The 17,963-nt window shown below is 43.8% G+C and overlaps 1 gene segment (V, D, J or C); it reads left to right on the plus strand.

Moving 5' to 3' along the window:
* Positions 1 to 324: 324 nt before the first annotated feature.
* On the plus strand, positions 325 to 6,310 carry LOC144697763 (Ig heavy chain C region, membrane-bound form-like). The segment is given in 5 exon segments: positions 325 to 490; positions 1,110 to 1,418; positions 2,135 to 2,464; positions 5,570 to 5,697; positions 5,826 to 6,310. Coding segments are annotated over 5 exon segments (942 nt in total).
* The last annotated feature ends 11,653 nt before the right edge of the window (positions 6,311 to 17,963 follow it).

A 17,963-nucleotide genomic window follows, 5' to 3' on the forward strand; every position in this document is an offset into this window, starting at 1 on the left:
TTAACCTGTATAGGGCCTTGGTTATAACACATTTATAGTGCTCTGCATAGATTTGATCCCTGCAAATTCTAGGGTTAGTGTCTATTAACGGAAAAGAACCTATTAAAATATAGGAATTAATTGTGTCTGTTATCAATTTCTTCTCCCAGAAATGTTTAACCTGTGTTTCTTGAATGTCCTCCTGACATCGTCCCTCCAACTATTCTCCTCACCGTGAGTTCCCGGGAAGAAATCACAACCAACAAATTTGCCACCGCCGTCTGTTCAATCATCGATTTCCGACCAAATCCAATCACCGTGAAGTGGCTGAACAAAGGACAACCCATGGATTCAGGAATTGTCACCTCTCCCGCCTTTGAAGTGAACGGGAACTTCTCGGCGACCAGTCGGCTGAAAGTCTCCGCTGGGGAATGGTTCAGCGACGCGGTCTATACCTGTCAGGTCACTCACCAAGGGGTCACCCAAAGTCGAAACGCCACCAAGTGTGAGGGTAAGAAATACAAACCGAGGAAGCAATAGATCATTCTGCTCTCCGATGTTACTCAAATCAGGAATTTATTGGAGTTAGTAGACGGAACAACTTCTAATTTACTATCATGTAGTTATTGTTTAATTCCGATGTAATGGCTGCATTCGGATTGTTCACCATTCAGGATTTTATCACGTGACGTCTCGACATTGACGTCACAGAGTGAGTGAGGTGGACTTGACATTAGCTTTACCCTGAGTCAGCTGATCATATTTGGAGAGGCAGAAGGTGTCTGGAACCCTTCACTGGTAACAGCTTCGGGAGAGAGTGTTGGAAAGTGCATCCACCCTATTTATAAAACGGCTTTCAGTACTGCATTCCAGGGCCCAGGAATGGTATATTTGTATTGGGACTGGGGCAACATAGATTCACGAGAATGTTTCCGGGGCTGAAGGACTTAAATTATGAGAACGATTTACAAAGGCCAAGCTGGTTTTCCATTGTGTAAAGAAAATTAAAGACGATATTTAGAGGTTGATATGTCCAAGGTGATTTATTCTCCTTCAGGGAGTGAAGGCTGAATACTGCTGTCCTGATTCTGAATATGAAACTTTGGTTGATTTTCATTTCTGTCTCACAGGTGATTCCCACTGCAACGATCCCACAATTACTCTACTGCCACCGCCAATAGAACAGGTCTTACTGGAGGCGACCGTGACCTTAACCTGCATCGTTTCTAATGCTCCTTATGGAGTCCTCGTGTCCTGGAAACAAGAGAAGAAGCCTTTGAAATCAGAGATCGCCGTCCAACCGGGAGAGGATCCCGACAGTGTGGTCAGCAACGTAAACATCTCGACACAAGCCTGGCTGAGTGGGGCTGAGTTCTACTGCGTGGTGAGCCATCAGGATCTGCCGACTCCTTTAAGAAGTTCCATCCACAAGGAACCAGGTGAGCGGTGAGATTGAAGCAATAAGTAGTTCAATGTGTCTATTTCCAGTGTAAGTGTAAGAATCAATATTTACTATTCAGTGTATTTATGGTCTACTCTGATTAGCAATTTCGCCAACTAAACGCTCTGGGCCTGTGGACTTTCAGGGGGAAATTGATAAGTAGATGAATGAACAATGAACTGAAGGCTGTGCCATTGGGTTTAGATGAAGCAAGATGGGAGAAGCCTGGTGCGAAGCTGAAACACCAACACAGACCAGTTGGGCCGAATGGCCTGTTTCTGTGCTGTAAACTTTGAGAAACTTTCTCGTCCAACCCCATAAGTTCTCAGGGAAAAGGATTGTATCCACCTCTGCCCCGAGCTGGAAAACCGGACAGATCCCAAAGATTTTTATTTATTAATTCATGGCATGTGGGCGTCGCTGGCTGGGCCAGCGTTTATTGCCCACCCCTAATTGCCCTTGACAAGGTGGTGTTGAGCTGCCTTCTTGAACCGCTGCAGTCCATGTGATGTAGATACACCCACAGTGCTGTTAGGGAGGGAGTTCCAGGATTTTGATTCAGCTATAGTGAAGGATCGGTGATATATTTCCAAGAAGTGGATAATGAAAGCCCTTAATATTCATCACAAAACACGTTTCTCTCACATCTAACCAGCGGTTTCATTGTCTACGAAATTATCCAGTTTATTGACATTTATTGTACATTTTCTGCAGCTAAAGACCTGCGGGAACCGTCCGTGTCTGTCCTCCTGCCCTCGGCAGAAGATGTCTCCGCTCAGAGATTCGTCTCCCTCAGCTGCTTAGTGAGAGGTTTCTCACCCCGAGAGATCTTCGTCAAGTGGACCGTCAATGACAAGCCGGTGAATCCCGGGAACTACAAGAACACCGAGGTGGTGGCGGAGAACGGCAATAGCTCCTTCTTCATGTACAGCCTGTTATCCATTGCAGCGGAGGAGTGGGCCAGCGGCGCTTCTTACTCCTGTGTGGTGGGACATGAAGCGATCCCCTTGAAGATCATCAACAGAACGGTTGATAAATCCAGCGGTAAACCGAGTTTTGTGAACATTTCCCTTGCACTGATGGACACCATTAATTCATGTCAATGAGAATCTCTCAGTTACATTTCAAACTTCAATAAAAAATAATAAAGTCCTTTTCTCCAATCGTGATTTAAATGCACAGTCATTTAATCAATGTTGTTTTCCACTTTTGCTAATGTTAGAGCTGTTTAGTTAAAATCGGATATTTACAGGGCTCACACCCTAGACTTGTACACCCAGTGCTCCCAGATCAGATACACCCTGGGTTAGAGACAGAATAAAGCTCATTCATTACGGGATTCTGCAAAATAACATCACCAACTCTCCTCCCACTGAGGAGAAATCTGACCATTCCCATTTCCAACAAACAAACACAGCACATTTAGATCTCGGTGTTCCTGCTTCTCTTATTATCCATCCCTTTAAAATAGATGTCAGCTTTAAGCTGCTGCACCACACCCACTGGGAACTGAAGTAGTGTCGCACAGAAACATGTCCCAATAATCCCCCATCAGGGAGAGGGGGAAGAGAAATTGTTAGCCCACTGCACCTCCTCTTCCCCAACAGAGAGAGGTGGAAGGGAAGTTGTTAACCCACTGTACCCCGACTTCGCTAAAAGAGAGTTGGAGGGGAATATTTTAACCCACTGTACCCCACTTCCCCAACAGAGGGAGGAGAAGGGAAATTGTTAACCCGCTTTACCCCCACTTCCCCAACAGAGAGAGCGGAAGGGGACATTGTTAACCCACTGCACCTCCACTTCCACAACAGCGGGTGGGGGGGAATTGTTTAGCCACTGTACCCCACTTTCCCAACAGAGAGTGGGGAAGGGAAATTGTTAACCCGCTGTACCTCCACTTCCCCAACAGAGAAAACTGAAAGGAAAATTTTAAGCCAATTTTACCTCCACTTGCTAAACAAAAAGACGAGGAAGGTCATTGGTTAACCCGATGTGTCTCCACCTTCTCATCAGAGAGAACCGAAAGGGAAATTGCTTAGACAACCAGACAGAGCAAAACTATTAGCTCACTGGACCCTCACTCACCGAGCAGTGAATCTGGAAGGGAATGGGTCTCTACTCAGTTACCAACAGTCCAAGTCGGCTTCCAGTTTACTGGCCACAGATTTTAAACTCCCATCATGCTTAGGATGTTGTAAGAACATATATTTATGCAACATAATTTGAAGATGTTTTAACACTCTTGTTCCTGTTAAGATTATGCTAAGATTGATTTCCCATAATCCGAATCTAAACTGGTGATTGACTCCTCCCTGGGTTGTTCAAGGTGCTGTCCCTGAATTTTATGAGACAGATGGTTGATTGTTTGCATTCGTTCACCTGATATCACCTTGCATCTCACAGAAAACACGTTTATACACAGAACATTGAAAATATTCACCAAAACTTTCACCATCAAGGTCAGACTCGATCATTGGTACTGGTGAAATTCGGAAAAATAGTAAAAATACACACAGCTGACAAAAATGGACAGACACAAACACGCGTACACACACACATAGGCACAGACACACAGACACAAACACACACAGGTACAGGCAGACACATTTACACCCACACATGCGCAGTCACACAAACACAGGCAGACACACATAGACAAATACAGACACACGTGCACACACACGTGCACACACGTGTGCACAATCACAAACACATGGGTGCAGATGCACAAACATACACAGACACACACGTACATAAAATCACACACATAAGCAAATACACACGCACACAATCACACACATGCAGAAATACACACACAGACACACTCACTCACACACATACCCACAATCACACACACAAACAGATAAAACCAGACAAGCAGACTCATACAAGGACACAAAGCACAAATGTAACTTTTAGCATATGCATTATCACACGTTCACAATGACATAAATACAGACATAACACTATCGTACACATTAAAACAAATGCATGGACACACATTAACACATGCACACATATGAGCAGGCGACACCCAGACACAAAAACACAGAGGAACAGACTAACACATTCACAGACACACATGTAGACACAAACATGAATATACTCATACACACTAGAAAACAAAAAACAAACGTTAGTACATATGAAAACATAAACACACGTTGATACATAGTTCTAAATATCGATCAACACACAAATGCACATATTAAAAACTCTCTCTCTCTCGCTGTGTTACACCCACACACACATACACACACAGATGCTGTGACACAGACATTAATATGCTGACATATACGTGGAACACAAAAAGAAACATTAACACTCATATTAGCAGGCACACATTAAACAGGTAAACACACATTAACACAGATAGTAATAAGTAAATATGGAAATCAAAACATAAACACACACAATAACACACTCATACATCCACATTGGCAGAAAAACAAAATATACGTTAAGACGCAGACACAAAAATACACAAATCAGCACACATTGGCACATGAACACACATATTAACACATATGTACACCTATGGACACACAAACAAACAGTAATGCAAAGTGCGACATACTCATGCAGACACACACAAAAGCTAAAGCACAACACAAACGCCAGGCGATTGAAGAAAGTATAATTCAAATGTACTTTTTAAAGGGCATATCTTCTGGCGATTGTCTCTATTACCCAATAAACACACTGAAAATATGCTCTTACTGAGAAACTGATTTAAGTTAATGACGCACCAAACATTCCCATCACAAATAAACAAACAAGATGGGAAATCGCATCCGAGATTTTAAAAAGCAACGTTCACAGTTTCCAAATAAGTTGCTCAGTGAATCTCTCCCGATACCCATCATAATATTCTCCAATAATAGATCGTATGAAATTGTTCGAAAATGAACTGATACTGGAGAAATGTTGCCATATTTTCCGACACGGACTGTACAAAGATTGCAAAGGAAGAACAGCTGTGGAGATAGTTACAGAAATGGGTTACTGAGTGTCACGAACTTAATAGTAGATATACATTGAACATTGAATACATTAATAACTTAGGAAAGAGTAAAGGAAATGTTTAAAAAGTGATATCCTAGATGAATAAACAATCTTAATTATATCTCCTCGGCTATATCCCTGTAGATTCCACAGATCGCATCTGGACTGAAGACTCTGAGGATGATAACGGCAATATCTGGACAACCGCTTCTACATTCATCATCCTGTTCTTCCTGAGCATTTTCTACAGCGCTGCCGTCACTCTGGCGAAGGTGAGAAGATTCAATCCATTCACACTTCAAACTGACAGGAGCGGTTTGAAAAATCTCTCAATGTTTCATTGATTAAAACTCTAACTAGATCATAAACATCTGCTTCATTATTTCATTCTCTTTTACAGATCAAGTGACCGGTTGAATTTTGGACACCGTAGATTTTCCTCAGCTCTTTATTGAGATCTCTGTATTCCGAATTTAAAATATGTCCTCTCGTTGACTCTAAAAATGAAATACCTTCAGTTTATGTTTCCGAATTTGTAACGGAGACAATCTTGGACGATATTTCCGTTTCTCTGTTTCAAATGTGCGAGATAATTATGATTGCATTGCAATAGCAGCATATAATTTCCCAGTAGTTTGAATTCCCTGTGTAAATAAGTAACTTTTCTCTTTCTTCATTCACAATTATTCCCTTCCCTTTATATTGAGCTCCTGTTTTCTCTTTCTGGTCTCTGTTACAGTTGTACACACAGTTGGCAGCTCAGAGCGAATGTGCTCTGTTCTCAATGTGACTCACAGTCATTATATTCACTTCAGTTAACTTTAAAATAAACTTCCCTGTAAAATGTTCTCTGAAATTGTTAATAAATCATGAATGTGAAACGAACTGACTTTGCTGAACTCCTTTCTCCAAGGCCCATCGACACCGCTCCATTTTCCCTATTACACTGTTTTCCCCCCTTTCCCAGGCAGGTATTTTTAACCAGTCCTGTCTGGGATGTGAAACAAAAACAGCAAATGCTGGAAAAACTCAGCAGGTCTCACAGCATATGTGGAGACAAAAAACAGAGTTAATGTTTCGAGTCCTTCTGACTCTTCTTCAGAACCCAAAGTCCTTCAGTGAAAGAGTCACCGCGCTACCCAGCGACCCATTGGTGTTACTACAGCTTTACCTCTGCCTTTTTATGGCAAACCCCAGAGCAGAATGATTGCACAGCGAGGAGAACCTCAGTGATTTCACTCATACTCAGGCCTGTCACAGTCACATGTCAGGTAATAGTAAACAGCAGGGGTCTGCTTCATCAGATGCCCATACAGGACAGCATATGGAGGACTAAAGTTTCCTTTACACTGTCCCATTAAACACTCACAGTGTCCGTGTAGCAGGGGTTAGATAGGGAGTAAAAGATTTTTTTTCTCTTTATCCTTTCATGAGATGTGGGTGTCGCTGGCAAGGCCACCCAGAACAGCCCGGCTTCCGAGGCCAATTCAGAGGGCAGTTAGGTCACATTGCTGTGGACCTGGAATCACATAACAAAAACAGAATTACCTGGAAAAACTCAGCAGGTCTGGCAGCATCGGTGGAGAAGAAAAGAGTTGACGTTTCGAGTCCACATGACCCTTCAACAGAACTGAGTGTAGTTAGGAGAGGGGTGAAATATAAGCTGGTTTAAGGTGGGGGGCGGGGGGAGAGAAGTTGAGGGTGGGGTGGTTGTAGGGACAAGCAAGCAGTGATAGGAGCAGATAATCAAAAGATGTTACAGACAAAAGGATCAAAGAGGTGTTGAAGGTGGTGATATTATCTAAGAAAAGTGCTAATTAAGAATGGATGGCAGGACACTCAAGGTACAGCTCTAGTGGGGGTGGGGTGGAAAGGCTGACAAGGTCTTAGTTGTAGATTTAAAAATAATGGAAATAGGTGGGAAAAGAAAAATCTATATAAATTATTGAAAAAAACAAAAGGGAGGGGGAAGAAACGGGCTGGGGATGGGGGGAGGGGATTTTAAGATCTAAAGTTGTTGAACTCAATATTCAGCCTGGAAGGCTGTAAAGTGCCTAGTCGGAAGATGAGGTGCTGTTCCTCCAGTTTGCGTTGGGCTTCACTGGAACAATGCAGAAAGCCAAGGACCGACATGTGGGCAAGAGAGCAGGGTGTAGTGTTAAAATGGCAAGCGACAGGGAGGTTTGGGTCTTTCTTGCGGACAGACCGCAGGTGTTCTGCAAAGCGGTCGCCCAGTTTGCGTTTGGTCTCTCCAATGTAGCGGAGACCGCATTGGGAGCAACGAATGCCGTAGACTAAGTTGGGGGAAATGCAAGTGAAATGCTGCTTTGCTTGATGTCGGCCAGGCCGGATAAAGATGGCAGATTTCCTTCACTAAAGGATATTAGTGCAGCAGATGGGTTTTTACGACAATCGGTAATGGTTACCATTACTGAGGCCAGTTTTCAATTCCAGATTTTATGAATTGAATTCAAATCCCAGCAACTGCCATGTTGGGATTTGAACCCATACCGCCAGAGTATTCGCTTGGACTCTCCCTCCCTTGTCCAATCAAACACTCACAAGGCAGAGACGTCACAGGCCACCTTCTCAAGGCAATTAGGGATGTGCAATAAATGCTGGCCCAGACAGCCACGCCCACATCGCATGAATGAATAACAAAAAGTACACATATAAGACAGAAGGAACAGCTGACACAAACCCAAGGATGACTCCCAGAAGCTGGGGCTGCTCTGACAAAGACACATTATCGAGCAGTAATCCTGCAAATTATTACCACAGTTTGGGGTTTATCAGGATCACCAGGGAACACAAATCGTGGAAATTCTCAGAACCTGTGGCCTGCCTGACGCAACAAACTACTGAACTCACTCAACATTACCCCAGGGATCCTCTCTCCCTGCTCCATTCCCTCTGATACAATCCTCCTGAACTCACTGAATATCACCTCAGGGACCCTCTCTCCCTGCTCCATTCCCTCTGATACAATCCTCCTGAACTCACTGAACATCACCCCAGAAATCCTCTCTCCCTACTCCATTCCCTTTGATACCATCCTCCTGAACTCACTGAACATCACCCCAAGGATCCTCTCTCCCTGCTCCATTCCCTCTGATACCAGCTCTGACGCGAAGCTTCAACTCTCACTCCACTGATTTGCCACTGTGTTTTCAGTTTTTAACCAATAATATAAACTCTCTGTTTAAGCAGTGTGGACATGAGCAAAGAACCCTCATTCCCACACAAGGCCGAGGCGGTGAATGTGCTGAATCCTGTCCACTCGGACACCAGGGGCGTTATCACTGTGCTTTAATCAACCAGAAATTGAACCCGGGCCGCGGCAGTAGAAGTTCCGAACCCTAGCCACGAGGCCAGCAAGGAGGTTACCCCTGCAGTTTGATAAACGATACTTTTGCCATTTTTTTTTTTCATTTTAAACCACTTTCTCCAGAGGCAAAATGACCTATTCAGCCAATTAAAACAACCACTGCCATTGGCTAGAACATGAAATTGACAGGTTGGTGAAATAGTACCAAAAGCTGTGAAATGCAAAATTCAATTTCCAAAACCCACCAATCAAATCACTGCGGTTCTTGTAAATCTTTTAAGGCAGCACACGGCAGATATTCATGACGGAAAGTAATTGACCAACACAAAATTCTTCCACTTTCATGTCATATTTTTTAATTATTAATCTCCACCTCAGACATTTCCAGTTCGATTTAATGCCCACAAGGAGCTTTAACTCTGTTTCTCGTTGCACTGATTATGGCCGGCTTGCTATGCATTTCGTGTTTTATTAAAGCCAGGAATTGGTGCTCTAATAAAAACAGGGGGGCGCTGAAGTTCACAGCAGGCCTGGCAGTATCTGTAGAGACAGAAACTGAGTTAACTTTTCCAGACAATATGATGTCTTGAGAACTGAAGGGAGATAGAAATGTGATGGGTTTTATGCTGCTGCCGAGGGAGGGTGGAGCAGATGGAGCAAAATAGAGGGTCAGAGATAGGTTGGAGGTCAGGAGGGATTCAATGACAAAAATATCATGGAACACAAGTCAAAGGAAATGTTTATGATATCATTAAAGACTAAAGCATGTGTTAATATCTAAACAAAGGTCAGCACTGACTGGAAGCAAAATAGCAGAATGTGTTAATAGCAGGAAAAGGGTCAGCGTTGTCTGAAAGCAAAACGTGAGAACAAGACGCAGACTGGCACTTGGGGTGGAGGGGGGTGGGGGGCTGCAGGGAAATTAAAATGGAGGATGGAGTTCATAATGTGAACTTGTTGACCTCAATGTTGAGTCCAGAAGGCTGTAAAGTGCCTAATGAGAAGATGAGGTGCAGATCCGCCAGTTTGCATTGGGCTTCACTGGAACATTGTAGAAGGTCGAGGACAGAAATGTGAGCGTGAGAGCAAGATGGTGACAGGCAGGCCTGGGTCATGCTTGTGGGCTGTGAATGTGTTTGGCAAAACAGGCAGTCAGTCTGTGCTTACTCTCCCTAGTGTAGAGGAGACCACATTGTGAGCAGTGAATACAACAGCCTGAATTGTAAGAAGTGCAAATAAATCTCTGCTTCATCTGGAAGGAGTGTTTGGGGCCTTGGACGATGAGAAGGGAGGAGGTAAAGGGGCAGGTTTTGCACCTCCTGCGATTGTATGGGAAGGTGCCATGGGAAGGGGATGAGGTTTTGGGGGTAACTTTTTCAAATCAGTAATTGGTTTCTGGTTGTGATATTTTTGCACAACAGCGAGACCGGGGATCAAACCTGGGCGATGAGAGCGCCGAATCCTAACCACTAGGTCACCAGGGTATTTGTGTAACATCTTGTTTCGCAAATGCAGCTGTCAACCCAAACATTGATGGTTTGATAACATCTAGTGCCAGAGGATTCACCCTATTCCGGCTTCTACGTATATTACTGACATAGTTCTGCGTTGTGTCCTTTGGCTACAAGAAAATATTGTCCAAACTTTGCCAGCCCTGCTGTTATCCCAAGTACCTTCCTAGACAAATAGTTTTACGAATGTTTATTTCAAAGAAAATAAGATAAATTAGATCAAACGTATGCATAACATCCAACCCATTAGAAATATTGGGTTCAAAGCAACAAATAGAAATTGATTCTATGATTGCACATATCCATAAGACCATAAGACATAGGAGCAGAAATTAGGCCATTCGGCCCATCGAGTCTGCTCTGCCATTCAATCATGGCTGATAAGTTTCTCAACCCCATTCTCCCTCCTTCTCCCCGTAACTTTTGATCCCCTTACCAATCAAGAACCCATCTATCTCGCTCTTAAATACATTCAATGACCTGGCCTCCACAACCTTCTGTGGCAATGAATTCCATAGATTCACCACTCTCTGGCTAAAGAAGTTTCTCCTCATCTCTGTTCTAAAAGGTCTTCCCTTTACTCTGAGGCTGTGCCCTCGGATCCTAGTCTCTCCTACTATTGGAAACATCTTCTCCACATCCACTCTATCCAGGCCTTTCAGTATTCTGTAAGTTTCAATCAGATCCCCCCTCATCCTTCTAAACTCCATCGAGTATAGACCCAGAGTCCTCAAACGTTCCTCATATGTTAAGCTTTGCATACCTGGGATCGTTCTCGTGAACCTCCTCTGGACCCTCTCCAGGGCCAGCACATCCTTCTTGAGATACTGGGCCCAAAATTGCTCACAATATTTTAAATGTGGTCTGACCAGAGCCCTATGAAGCCTCAGCAGCACATCCCTGCTTTTATATTCTAGTCCTCTCGAAATAAATGCAAACATTGCATTTGCCTTCCTAACTACCGGCTCAACCTGCAAGTTAACCTTAAGGGAATCCTGGACTAGGACTCCCAAGTCCCTTTGCACTCCAGATTTCTGAATTCTCTCCCCATTTAGAAAATAGTCTATGCATCTATTCTTCCTACCAAAGTGCATGACCTCACACTTCCCCACGTTGTATTCCATCTGCCACTTCTTTGCCCATTCTGCTAACCTGTTCAAATCCTTCTGCAGCCTCTCCGCCTCCTCAATGCTACCTGTGCCTCCACCTATCTTTGTAGCATCTGCAAACTTAGCCAGGATGCCCTCAGTTACTTCATCTAGATCATTATCGAACTGGAACATACCATCGCATTGAATGAATCCACTGTCTGTTTACATGTTCCTCAGTGAAAATGTCAATCATCCTTTACTTTGTGGCATACGGGCACTGAAAGCAGCCTGGATTCAAAGAACATGTGAAGATATGAACTAGGAGCAGGAGTAGGCCACTCGGCCATTCAAGCCTGCTTTCCGCCATTCAATAGGTTCATGCCTAATCTGATTGTAATCTCCCACCGACCTCCCGATAACTTTTCACCCCCTTGTTGCTCAATAATCTATCTAGCTCTGCCTTCAAAACATTCAAAGACTCTGCTTCCACTGCCTTTTGAGGAAGAGAGTTCCAAAAACTCAAGACCCTCTGAGAGAAAAAAAATTCTCTCATCTCTGTCTTAAATGAACGATCCCTTATTTTTAAACAGTGATCTCTAGTTCTATGTTATCCCACAAGAGGAAACATCCTCTCCACATTCACCCTGTCAAGGCCCCTCAGGACCTGAAAGATTTCGGTCAAGTTGCCTCTTAGCCTTATAAACTCCAGCGGATACAAGCCTAGCCTGTCCAGCCTTTCCTCATAAGACAACCTGACCATTCTTGGTATTAGTCCTGTAAACCTTCTCTGAACTACTTCTAACGCATTTACACCTTTCCTTAAATAAGGAGGCCAATAATCTACACAATACTCCAGATATGGTCTCACCAGTGTCCTGTACAACTGAAGCATAATCTTCTTACCTCAATTCCCCTCACATTAAATGATAACATTCTATTAGCTTTCCTAATTACTTGCTGTACCTAATAGTTCAGCTTTTTAAAAAATTCTTTCAGACCTTCTGAATCGCTTCGCACATCCCGAACCTATACTCCATGTTCCATCCTTGTTGCCCTGATCTATCCTAAATCTCTTTACAGTCTATATACTCCCCTGTATCTTCCCCAAAGCTTACATTTCCATCGCTTTCATCAGCTAAACTTTAACCACAGGCACCAGCCATGACCGAACCCACAGCACCTGGTTTCCGAGATCAGTATTTTAACCACTGGGCTATGCCAATGGCTCTGGTATGTACAAAAAGGTCAATCCCGTCGTGCAACTTTTAAGCCGGCTGATTTTCTCTGTACCATTTACCATGAAGATACATAACGAAAGTGAATAAAGTTTGCGATGGTAAAAATTCATTTAATCGCTCAGGGAACTGAACCACACTGACACATGGCGAGGAACACACACAGACATAGACACCAATAGTGACAGAGGCCGAAGGAGAGACAAACATTCAAAAATCAAGGATGTCGCCAAATTGGCTCCATTTTTGTTCCATTTGCAACTGCAAATTTGGCGAATGCCTACGGAAATGAAAAATACACGGGATCATTTGAAAGATTCTTTAGTCAATTTCATAGATAATTAATTCTGTAACTTAAGCAAATTGATATGGGGTGTGAAAAGGTATTGGAGGTACTGGCAGGCTTAAAAGTGGACAAATCTCCAGGCCAGGGTGATCTGTGTCCCAGACTGCTGAGGGAGGCAAGGGAGGAGATCACAGGGGATCTGACCTAAATTTTTAATTCCTCCCTGGCCACGGGGGAGGTGCCAGAGGACTGGAGAACAGCTAATGTGGTTCCACTATTTAGGAAAGGTTGTAGAGATAAGCCAGGGAACTACAGGCCAGTGAGTCCCACGTCAATGGTAGGGAAACTATTGGAGAAAATTCTGAAGGAGAGTATCTATCTCCACTTGGAGAGGCAAGGTTTGATCAGGGATATTCAGCATGGTTTTGTCAGAGGGAGGTCATGCCTAACAAATTTGATTGAATTTTTTGAGGAGGTGACCAGGTGTGTAGATGAGGGGAGTGCAGTTGATGTAGTTTATATCGATTTCAGCAAAGCCTTTGACAAGGCCCCACATGGGAGACTTAGAAAGAAGGCGAATGCACATGGGATACAGGGTACTTTGATAAGGTGGATTCAAAATTGGCTTAGTTGAAGGAGGCAGAGGGTGATGACAGAAGGATGCTTTAGTGACTGGAAGCCAGTGTCCAGTGGCGTACCACAGGAATCTGTGCTCGGTCCCCTATTATTTGCCATTTATATAAATGACATAGATGACTATGTGGGGGTTAGGATTAGTAAGTTTGCGGATGGCACAAGCATTGGCCAGGTGGTTAACAGTGAGGTTGAGTGTCTTGAGCTACATGAAGATATAGATGGGATGGTCAAATGAGCAGAGAAGTGGCAGATGGAATTTAACCCTGAAAAGTGTGAGGTGATACACTTTGCAATGAGTAATTTGATAAAGAAGTATTCAAAGAACAGCACGGCACTAGGAAGTTCTGAGGAACAAAGGGATCTTGGCGTGTGTGTCCATAGATCTCTGAAGGCGGAGGGGCACGTTAGTGGGGTGGTGAAAAAGGCATATGGGACACTTGCCTTTATCAATCGAGGCATAGATTACAAAAGTAGGGAGGTCATGTTGGAGTTGTATAGAACCTTTGTGAGCGCCACAGCCGGAGTACTGTGTGCAGTTCTGGTCGCCACATTATAGGAAGGATGTGATTGAACTGGAGGGGGTGCAGAGGAGATTCACCAGGATGTTGCCTGGTATGAAACATTTAAGTTATGAAGAGAGGTTGGATAGACTTGGATTGTTTTCATTGGAGCAGAGAACACTGAGGGGTGACGTGATCGAAGTGTACAAGATTATGAGGGGCATGGACAGGGTGGATATGGAGCAGCTGTTCGCCTCAGTTGAAATGTCAGTCACAAGGGGGCATAAGTTCAAGGTGAGGGTCAGGAGTTTTAGGGGGGATGTGAGGAAAAACTTTTTTACCCAGAGGGTGGTGACGGTCTGGAATGCACTGCCTGGGAGGATGGTGGAGGCGGGTTCCCTCACATCCTTTAAAAAGTACTTGGATGAGCACTTGGTTCGTCAGAACATTCAAGGCTATGGGCCAAATGCTGATAAGTGGGATTAGGTAGGTAGGTACGGTGTTTCTCACGTGTCAGTGCAGACTCGATGGGCCGAAGGTGTGATTCTGTGATTCTGTGAATTCATTCCTAAAACAGGAACAGTGAGAAATGTAGTTTGGTATGATTTGATCCTACATCAGGAAAATCCAAACGATTTCCAACCCATTTCCTGAGCAACTCAGCTCTGTACTCAGGCGCCATGTGCCTCTTAATGCTCTGTACACAAAATCAAAGAATGGCTATAGCAGAGAATGAAGACGTGGCCCCACCTATTCCTGGCTGGCCTGCAATTCCTACTGCCTCTTTTCGATCTTTCCTCCAGAATGGAGCACTGTACTTGTACCGAGCACACACTAAAGGATTTGGCTAAATTGACTGAAAATATGAACTGTCTGAAACTCTGTCAAACCCCACGCCTCCATAGAAACTGGAGCTTAAATCCAGCGCCTTCAGCCGTTCAGCTTCGCCACCACGATCAATTCCGAAATTGTCATTGCCTTGACAGAAAATTTCAATCATCCTCCACTTTGTAGCATATGGGGACTCGGTAATGGAACAGTCTCCACTGAAAAAAAACATACAGAAAGAAACAATTTCCTCTTGCATCTTTCCAACCTGCTTTTTCTCTCTGAACTTTTTTAATATGAAGCTACACAACTAATGTGAATGAAGTTTGCGATGGTAACTGTGTCCACCCCCTCGTGGAGCTGAACCACATTGATTCATTCCTGATCCGAACCACTCGCTGTGCAACACAGAAGCCCCTTTAAAATTGCAGACTTTATTTTCTGTTATCTCTCCTCTCCGACCAAAATGAATCACTTCACACTTCCTCCCATTAAATTTCAGCTGCCACTTGTCCATCCAAATGGATTTGTTGAAGGGGCCGAAAGGAGAATCGACTCAAACTGGGAATGAACGAGTGAGAATGAAAGATGAAGTGACGGGTTTTAAAGATCCCGGGGGAAAGAGACTCCGGGATCAGTTCATTGTGACAGTTCACACAGCAACAAGAAAACAACATTCCCTGATGAGGGCCAAACCCGGGCGGCAGGAGTGGGAGCGCCGAATAACAGCGTATTTACATAAAACGCAGAAGACTTGTTCAGCCAATAACAGCATCGAGTGTGTTCGACATTAACATGAAGTGAACAGTGAGGGGAAAATAGTGCCACAAGCTGCGGATGGACAACTTTCAATTTCCAAACCCACCAACAAAATCAATGCGGCTCCGCTGAAACTTTCAAGGCAAATATTGATCCTTTATAAGGTGCCGTTCCCAGAACTATCCACAGTCCTCCAGGTGTGATCTAACCAGGGCTTTGTCTCGCTGCAGCAAACCTTTCCCTCTTTTCTATAACAGCCCCTGTAACAGGTTGTATAGATTGTACAGAGCGACTGAGAAAAATGAGGACATGCTTGAACTGAATAAACTTCTTTTGAACGTTCGGTATGAAATCAGCTGCATAAGTACATTTCTTGATTCAAAAACTATATGAGAATCTCGAGTCCGACTCTTGATGTCATTGGGTCAGGGAAACTTTGTTAATGATCACACAGTGCGCATGGGCACTGCAGAAACTCCTGCACCTCTTTCAATATTGTTTCTCTTCACTCAGAGTTTACAAAAGGGAGTTGGACAATAACTTGAAAGCAAGAAAAACCAAGATTATGGAAATCTCTTTGTAAAATGCTATCATAGACACGATGGGCCGAATTGTCTCCTAATGTGCTGTGTAATTTTATGATGACATTGTTGGATCAGTCTGACTCCAGCATTCCTATTTATAACAGCTGAATCCATTTCTTCAAAACAAAGACCCAAAGTGCTGCTGCATGGCCGCACAGGTTAACATTGTGGACAGGTCCATTGTGATCTCAGCAGTCTGTCGTTTCTGTGGTGTAGTGATTATCATGTGCACCAAACACACAGAAAGTCCTTCATTCGAAGCCCGGCAAAAAAGAAGCTTTGCCAAAAGCCGTTTGTAAAGTGTGAAGGGAAGTTCTCTAATTTACTTGTGTTATGAAAGACAGCATCATACAGCCACGCGACACGTCTTGTCGAGGTGAATAACATCCAACAAAATAAAAACAGCCGCCATTCCACCACACACGAACCACTGGAAGTTATTGAACATTTTCAACCGTCACTCGGCAGGCCGATTAGTAGTTTGTGCAGTCAACAAAAAAGGATTATTGATGCAGATTAACATACTTACTCCCCGTCTCAAAGAGTGGCTAACAGCAATGTGTGCTCCTGAAGAAAGGTGCAAGGATACTGTAACTGAAACTGAGGAAATGGCAGACATGTTGCAGAATCACTTTGCATCGGTCTTCAGAATAGAGGAAGAGGAAAAACTACCAGGGAGCCGAGGAAACCTAGACTCAGTGTAGGTCTGGTGAAACCCCTCCTTTCCTATTCAATCGGGAAAGAAGAGACATGACGGGATTTAGGCACCAGAATGTAAAAGATGCCATGAGCCTATTTGAAAGAAGAGCAGGGGAGTTCTCCCCGATTCCTGGGCAATGTTTATCCCTCAATCAACTGTTTCCATGTATCCACAATGAATGTCCCACTCTTTTGTTTGGAAGAAGGAAACTTTTTAGAACAATTGCTAATGTGGTAGCGACGATCTGAAGTTTTAAGTGGGTATCTTGCCAAGTTGCTTTGCATCAGCTTCTGTGGTGTACTTGTTCAGTATTTTGGCTATTTGGTTGGTGGTTCGAGTCCATCCACGGGTTGAGTTTTCACTTCATCGGCATTCATTCCCCCACAGCTCTGGGTTGTCAGGGTCCACTTTACCTGCAAGAAAATATTTCACAATCGAGGAAAGTGTTTCTGTTATTTAGTGAATTCCCGCACAAGCAGTTTTTTTTCTCATGTATATTCACGTCAAGTTTAATGATAAAACGATTAGACCAATTAGACTAACCATGTACCGATATCTAACCCATTGGAAATCTATGAAGTCATTGGATTCAAACAAGCCCATTCACTCCTCCTCCTCCAGCTCCACAGTGAGTGGGACAGGGAAAAGCAGAAAAGCAGCAATATTCCGGCCCCACACTCTCCAATCACCCGCTGCCAGCAGAAAGCGGTGACAGCAGCTTCAATCAACGGGTTACTGCCCATCCCTGGGACGCAAGATACTCCAACCCGGGCTAAACCTCCCAATACACCGAGCACAGGTTCAGGGAAACACAGATAGATTATATCCCGGTCACTAAACCTCCGAGCGTCATTTACAGAATACCTGAGTGAGTGAGTCACAAATAAAAACAACAACTTTCTAAATCTTTTCACTACGAAATTCTTTCCTTTCATTTAAAAGCTGACTGTGGTGGACCTGAAAATGAGCACCATGGGATTTGTATTACCGACTGACTTGTTTTCCATTGTTTGCCCATCAGGCTTGCAGTTCAACTTGTGATGGAGATTGAAGCGAATCTGATTTCAAAATGTGGCCACA

Source organism: Cetorhinus maximus, chromosome 23 (assembly GCF_964194155.1).
Source record: "Cetorhinus maximus chromosome 23, sCetMax3.hap1.1, whole genome shotgun sequence".
Taxonomy (NCBI): domain Eukaryota; kingdom Metazoa; phylum Chordata; class Chondrichthyes; order Lamniformes; family Cetorhinidae; genus Cetorhinus; species Cetorhinus maximus.